Genomic DNA, 7984 nt, shown 5'->3' with positions numbered 1-7984 from the left:
CGCTGTCCCAACCCTTTGGCTTCTCGAGACAGTGTATTGTGAACTAAAACGTCCATTTTGTTTTCTTTCTCACAATAATAACGGAGTACTAAAGGCATGTGGTCGCGATATTGCTGGCCTTATTCTGATATTATGCAAATATTATGAGACAATGGAACAGAGAGAAGGTGCTGTGACTTAATTGCCAAAAGACATGGCGTACAAATGGCTGCATTGCATTTAATTTATCATAACTGGAGAGAACAATATTGCGAAGTTTGCCAGAAGTAATATAATAATGTGTTCTTCCGTTTCTTGTTTCTTTTGTTTGAGACAGTTTTGTTTTATTTTTATTTCTTCAAAAAGAGAAAACGGAACTCCAAGTCCAAGAGTCATTTCTTATCATGGGAAAGAAAACAACAACACTAAAACAAAACATCTAAACTTTATCCTTCACTCCAATCAGACAAAAAGGCCTTGCCTTTAAAAAACTAATCAACATGCTTCCAAAATAGGTCCCTAGCTGGCCTCTGAGCCACGGATTACTTTTTCACGTATCTCAAATCCAGGATCGATCCATCTCCACCACAAGCTTTAATTCTACGTAAGCATCGATTCCCAAGAGGGGAAAATATTTTTATCGAGTATTGCCACCATTCAGTTGAGATGCTCTTTTCCATTAAAGCAGATTTTTCTCGGACTTGTAAAGAAAAAACAGAACAACAACACCAAAACAAACTGAATCAGCCTGCCTTCAAAACAAAATTTAATGTACCGATTTAAAAAAATCTTTTAGGTATTTGTTGAATTAACGAACTAATCAATTAATGAATTAATGCATTCAATCAGTCACAAATGGTCTACCTGTAAAAAATCAACTCACCTGGGCGTCATTGGGGACCCAGAGCTTGTCGGGGTCACTGACCTCATTAAAGGCCAACAAGCCAAGGCCAGTGAGAGCAGCGACAATCACACAACCCAGGATATAGCGCCAAGGGTGAGTACCGATGCTCAGTCCAATCCTAAGAGTATGAGGGGAAAGTTAACGTTGCAAACCAGAGATGAGAAACAATCAGGAGTTTTGTTTACAGGGTACAGTATGGTGCGATGATATAGTAAGGAGTTGTATTGTGTGATGTGGTCTGTGTATGGTATGGTATGGTATGGTATGGTATGGCAAAGTATTATAGTATGGTGTGTTTTAGTAAGCGTTTTACGGCACTTGAAACACAATAAGGTCATATACGTGCCGAAGATTAGAGGTGTTTCAAGGGAGTAACAAACACAAAAAAGAAGGAGGGGCGATAAAGACGATAGATGTTTGATAGGAAAGAAGAAGCAAACCACACAAGAGCACCCGCCAACCACCCACTTATAGTATGGTATGGTACTATGTTGGGCGGTGTGATGTGTAGCGTGGGGTAGTGCGGTGTGTATTAAAGTTTCAGTTAGAGTTTTACGGCACTAGCAATACAATGAGACCATGTAAGTGCCGAATATTACAAGAGAGTAACAAACACACACGCAAAAAAGAGGGGAGATCAGGACAAAAAGTGTTTGATGGGAAAGAAGGAGCAAACCATACCAGAGTACCCGTCACCCATCCGTGTGGTGTTGTGTGGTCTGGTGTGGGTTTGATGCCCCTTTCAACACAGGAAAGAAAGTTATCAGTTTATACAGAATGTACATAATGTGATCAAAGACGATCATTCAAGAAGTTTCAAAACAAAAACAAAAATGCTTGATTATTCAATTACTTATTTACAGTCTCGTATCTCTTCTGATGGAAAAGCCCACACAGTTTAACATATTTTTCTTCGGCAACAACAACAGCTACAACAACAACAACAACAACAACAACAACAACAACAACAACAGCAAAAACAGGAGCAACAAAGACAATAAAAACAACCACAACATAAAAAAACAACGGAAAAAATAACAGCAGACAATGATAATTGCAGCAACATCCACAACATTAACAATCAAAACAACAATAGCAATAAACACACAACAACAAAAACACAGACAGAATAGGGTAAGGATATTAAATACTTAATAAATTGTGTTTTTTTTTCCAAACTTAAATGTGGGTGGTTTAACACCCACATCGACACAGCTTAGATTATTTAGGAGGCCGGTTTCCGACCCTGGGTTAATCGGTCATAAGAAATGTATAAACAAGTCTAGCCAAAATGCTGTTACGTTACCTCTCAAAGCCCTTCTCCAGTCCTCCAGTGATAACGTTGCTGAATCTCTGCAGACACGACACTTTCCGTTCAGATGTTCCACCGTTTACGTCACCATTCGGTGCGTGTCCGTTGCTATGGACGCCATTTGCAGAATGCTTTAAATCAGACGTCCCAGACATCTTCAAAGCCTTGCTTCCAGCACTTTCTTCTCCTCAAAAGCTGAAAAACCTGATACAAAAAAGGGAGAGGTGCGAGTGTGATTAAAAATAGCCTGTTTGTTTTGATTGTTTGAGAAAAGAGAAGCACATTGACTCGGACATTAAATGCAGGAGAAGGGCAAGCTATACTGGCTGCTATAGTTTCACTTTCGTCTGTCTGAGATTAAAACGGGACAAATACAAATCGTTAAGACTTATCTCCTCGTGTCTTTGCATGCGGATCTAAAAGTTGAATGACCAAAAGCACTGGAAAGCCCATTAATAGAGACCACTACAAACTAAAGTGCCCCATACACACTTAAATTTATTTGTCAAACATTTGATATAAAATTTGTTTGACAGTTTTACGTTTGCCCTACACGCTCAATTTTTTTGTGTCAAACGTTAGTAGTTTGTGCCAAGAGTTTGTAATGGACGGACCAACAGCGTGGACTCTTGCTTTAGCCTTGCGAAGAAAAACAAGAACAAATGATCGTGGGTCAAAAATTGGTTTTTGCAGCGCCAAAAATGGGCGATTCTAAATTATAAGATGAGTTGTGATGTACTGAGCAAAATGATTTCAGAAACTTTTTACAGATGGACGGAGATTCGTTTGATGAGCTTCTCGAACTCGTGAGAACTTTTATTATAAGTGTAAACAAGATACTGTAATGCGTAGTGCCATATCTCCTGCTGACAGACTTTTAATAAAAGAGGAATAAAATAGCATTAAAAAACCACAATGAAGACTCAAAGATATCATCTGCACCGGCTCCAGACTTTTGAGAATCACACAAAGACTTAAACTCCCTTCAAAAACTCGTCGCATTGAGTTAATTTTTTCCCTTCCTTGTTCTGTTGCATAATATGCATACCACTCCCTGTATTTCAGCAGCACAGCGTCATAGGCAGCCTCTTTTTTCTATCTCGGTCACTATATATTCTGTACTTTTAACTTTCCATAGTTCAGGCAAAGTCTGGTACACTTCAACCAGCTCCAGAATATTTTTTTTTCATTCTTTGATGGCGCAATGATGATGTAAAAAGTACATCTTTTCCATCCGGCAGCGACTGACAAAATGATGTTTGCACAAATAAATTTGATGAAGCCCACACACGATTAAATAGTTTAATAATAATAATAATAATAATAATAAATTACACTTGTATTTGTCCCAGAAGGGCACTTTGTTTTACAATGGCAAACATACATACATAATTACATAATTATAAATACGTACATACACAAATACATACATGCATAAATACATACATAAATAAACACTGTTACACAAATACAGAACAGTTTACAAACAATGCCACTGCCGGTCGCCACTGTGCAGCGCCCTGTAGTTTGAGCTAGGGTTGTCGTGTCTTGCTCAAGGACACATTCCAGTGACCACCCATCTGATCCCCGTGTCACCGACACTTGCTTGACATTGCTTGAGTCAAAACTCACTACTCACTTAGCCACTGGAGCTAAAAATACCAACTGAAAACAGATCCGTCACATATTTGACATCAAATTTTTTTGACCATCAAACACGCCCATACACGATAAAAAAGAAGATATTTAAAAGAATTGTATCAAACATATTTTATCAAACCATCAAACAAATTTAAGCGTGTATAGGGCACTTAAGGTTCCGACACTTTTTTCGTTGACGTGAGCCATATAAGTTCCGTCAGTGGCCTTGGGGTTAGGCTACCGGACTCGTAATCGTGAGGTTGCGGGGTCGGGGGTTCGAGCCCCGGACCCGACGTTGTGTCCTTGGGAAAGGCACTTTACACGAATTTTCCTCACTTAACCCTGGTGGAAATGGGTACCTGGCCATAGACAGCGAAAGATCTTGTCAGTTTGTCAGTGTTTTAGCGCCTATAAAGGGCTGCTTGCACTGTATACTTCCCAGGAAGTTGAGTTTGTTTCAGAATTCTCTCCGGTCTGCTGGGGTAATAGTATAGATTGTGAAGCGCATAGACCTTGCTGTTGAGCGGGGATTTGCGCTATACAAATGCTATCTATTATCATTATAAGTGTGTCAAAGAACAATACGAAATTTTCTGCACACACCAAAATACACAAAAAGCCAACCTATTTTCACCAACGCTACACTTGAACGCACACGTATGAAACACAGTCCAACAGACGGGTGAGTAATTTTCGAAACTCGCGTGATAACGTTTTGAGGGTGGGTTGTTTTTTGTTTGTTCTTTATTTGTTATGGTTTTGTTTGTTTAATTTATATAATAATTTTTTTTTCTTTTTTTTTTTGGGGGGGGGGTGGGGGGGGGGGCTACGTGATCAAACTGAAATGTGAGGGCGGGTGGTGTTGTTCTCATAATTTTCACTTTGGTTAAGAGTTTTACGACGCTCGCAACTGCAGTGATATGCACGCGCGGGACTCCGGTTGATTGTCTCCACTTTCACGTTAGTCCACAGAACGGTTTGTTGTTACTTTGTAAAGTCGGAATGGGTGGGGTATCTAAAAGTACACTGCAGGCCTAAACATTTAGTTTTAAAAGCAGCAATTTGCATGCTTAAAAAAACACGATTTACATTTCACTGTAAATTGTAAAGACCAATGGTCTTCACAAAATCGAGAATTCTATTGAGATCAACGATGGAGAACAACATTTTTAAATTAATGCATTTGAAATATTTCCTTCGGATCTCTACAAAGTCCGGACATTTTATTAGAATGTGCCTGATCCTAAGGTCGGCATCGCGTTCGGCCCCCCAATTTTTTTTTACCTCCCAGCATATGCCAAGGAAGCATGTCCAATTCGTGATTTTGTAAAAATAACTTTTTCTCTTCTGGAGAGACCCGAAACTTTTCGCAGACCCAACCTGGGCATTATAATGAGGAGTTTATTCTTCACTTGTTGGCTTCACTGCTCTTTCCACAGACTTGAGGTATAGCACATGACCGTTATTTTTAATTAAAATCTGTCTGTGAGAGGGTGTTCTTCAATGATCCCAACAAACGGGACAAGGATGCTTTGCCAGAAGATTGATCTGCTCGTTTCCTCTGATGCCCACATGGCTAGGTAGCCATCCATGCAAACAAAACATGCTTTCCCTTTCAACTAATTAGGGAATATTCAACTGTAAACTTTCAACCATTTATTTAAGGTTTAAGAGTAAAATTGATGAGCGTAGGTGAGGAAAGACAAGGAATTAGACAGAATTGAAAAGATAAATCTGCATAAGTCGCCCGTTAGACATTTTTTCAGCAAGTTTACTTAGACAGCTCGCGATTGGTTTGAAACGGGAAGGATTTGTGTAGACTTTGCCTAGTTTTGGGAAAAGGAATGACAGTGGCAAGTCTCCAGGAGTCGGAATAAGTGTACGACTGCCACTTTAAGTCTTTGGAGGTGTTTAAAAGAAGGATGAGTGTTTTGTATGAGGAGATGTCTTGGTGATTTGAGTAAGTATTGAATCTAGACTTAGGGTTGTAACACTATTGCTCAGGTGCGAGATGCATCATTTGAGATCATCATCTAGTGTGAATTCTGCGTTGTAAGTTTCAGTGTTGTTTGAGTTAGAGTTTATGTGTTGTTGTTCCCTGTTGGTTTTGAAAGCTGTTGTGGTAATTTGGTTTGTATGAATTTTGCGAAAGAGATACATGTAAACTATGGTGTTAGCCATTGCTATTGGTGTTTATGTTGAGGTGCCATCCAGTTTTTTCCCCCTTTTAACTTGGTGATGATTTTTAAAAGATTGTTGATTGATGTTTGGACGTTTAATTTGGAAACGAACTTATGTTCTGAAAGAGTGGGGTTTGCTTTCACTGAGACGTCTACGTGCCTCAGCTCGAGCTTTTTTGTATGCATTTGTGTTGTCTGTAGCGCCATTGTCGACAGCTCTCCGATATCCTGCCTTTTTCTTTACGTCATCATCAGATCATCATCTGGCCCGTGAGTAGACCCAGTAATTAATCATGAATGTAGCCCGCAGTGAGTTGATGATTAATAAAGTCAAAAATATCCGTCTTGAAATTTAAAATAAAAATGTTTTCAGCCCAGATTGAAGTAATAGATCCGATATCTATATCTCATGAAATTCCCTAGAGTGACATATTACAGAGAGCATTTGCATAGCACAAATTCCCCCTCAACAGCAAGCTCTCTATGCGCTTTACAATATTATTAAATTACCCCAGCAGGCCTATATGTTATTGCTCACTCTCTTGTCTTAATATATTTTACATATTATATTATTTATGTTACATTATTATTGAATCAGTTTTAGGCTCACTTTTGAGAGTTCAGATATTTCAACCGATTTCACCCAATGTTCCCCTGCTTTGGCCCACGATATATTCAGAGTAGCTTAAATCGGACCCGTGACATAGACACGCACCCCCGATGCCTTGCGGTAGAGCCTAGCCATTACACGACAGGGGCTAGTGTCAACGGTGATAAGATGAAGGAAATAAAATCTATGGTACTGTGCGCATAGCAAGGTTTATTTTGGGCACACATTGAATAGCCTTTCAGTGTAATTGATTATTACTTCGCTATAAACAAACTCGAGCGCGTCGTTGGTTAGCACATGTATATAATGCCAGATTGATGCGGATGGTCCCGGTTCAAATCTCTTATGAAGAATTCTAGAACATGGTTTGTATTGTATATATTGAATAGATAGATAGAAAGATAGATAGATAGATAGATAGAGAGAGAGAGAGAGAGAGAGAGAGAGAGAGAGAGAAAGGGAGAGAGAGAGTTCTAATAGGCTGTGTCCAATCGGGATGAATGTCAAATCCAGAAGTCTCACAACAATGTAAAAAAGGTGAATAATACATACCTGTGTGTTGTAAAATCCACAATCAAAGTATTTTTGGAGTAATTGAAGTACAGTAACCAAAAATCTAACCAGGTTGGTGAAGAATTCGTTGATCTTAGACCAAGTTCACACAGTTACAACTAACTACTACTGGCCAGTTTACCAACTTGGGGCAGAAAAAGACGCTCACAAACTAAGCATATTTACATCAACATGAACCAAGGTCTACAGACCAAGTCGGCAGATTTCGGAACGTGTGCCTTTTTGAGCAACCCGCGGAAACGATCTTTGGCCTGGTATCAAATTTGGTTGTATAACGTCTTCTTATCTTACAAGGAGAGAAGGGGTGCAGGGGGTGGGGTCGATAAACAGAGACTTTTAAAGCCTATCCCCCAATCGCAGTGTACGACACTGCACTGGCTACACCACATACAGCACTGCTGTTGGACTGCGTGGTGTGGTGGCAGAAAAAGACGGAAACACTTCAAGTTTAATGACTTTTATGTAAGGGTAATCGTCCATGTGTGACGCAACCCTTGCAAGCAGTCGGGCCGACACAGACGGGCAAAACGTACCGGGAAATGAAATCTTTTGTGGTCTGAAAAGAGTGTATAAAATGAGTCAAAAAGAGGTGGGACTTAACGGGAAATATATTTCCATAGCTTTAAGTAATCGTTAGCAAAGTCAATTTCTTATCGTTTCAATTCTTACTATCCTGTCATTCTCTGTTTGTTGTGTTCTGTCTCTTACTTTTGCCTTATTGTCTTTCCTTGTCTGTCACCTCCACTGTCTAGTCTATCACATTCTCTCCCAATCTCCTCGAGCCC

General features: G+C 39.5%; 1 protein-coding gene across 3 annotated transcripts in view; it reads right to left on the bottom strand.

The window, feature by feature from the left end:
- The window catches only part of LOC101863023 (protein patched homolog 1), a 40326-nt gene that overhangs the window by 28010 nt on the left and 4332 nt on the right, over positions 1 to 7984 (bottom strand). For 2 of the 3 annotated variants that reach the window (XM_005098891.3, XM_005098893.3), the window contains exons 2-3: positions 2190 to 2399; positions 863 to 1001 (exon numbers count right to left, since the gene is read on the bottom strand). In XM_005098891.3, coding sequence (XP_005098948.1) covers positions 863 to 1001; positions 2190 to 2350 — 300 coding nt within the window. In that variant the 5' untranslated portion in view covers positions 2351 to 2399. Of the gene's footprint in view, positions 1 to 862; positions 1002 to 2189; positions 2400 to 7178; positions 7398 to 7984 lie in introns of those variants that run through there. The other variant, XM_005098892.3, reaches the window with a different exon arrangement.

Source organism: Aplysia californica, unplaced genomic scaffold (genome assembly GCF_000002075.1).
Source record: "Aplysia californica isolate F4 #8 unplaced genomic scaffold, AplCal3.0 scaffold00196, whole genome shotgun sequence".
NCBI classification, from domain to species: domain Eukaryota; kingdom Metazoa; phylum Mollusca; class Gastropoda; order Aplysiida; family Aplysiidae; genus Aplysia; species Aplysia californica.
This window is presented reverse-complemented; position numbering and strand designations above follow the sequence as displayed.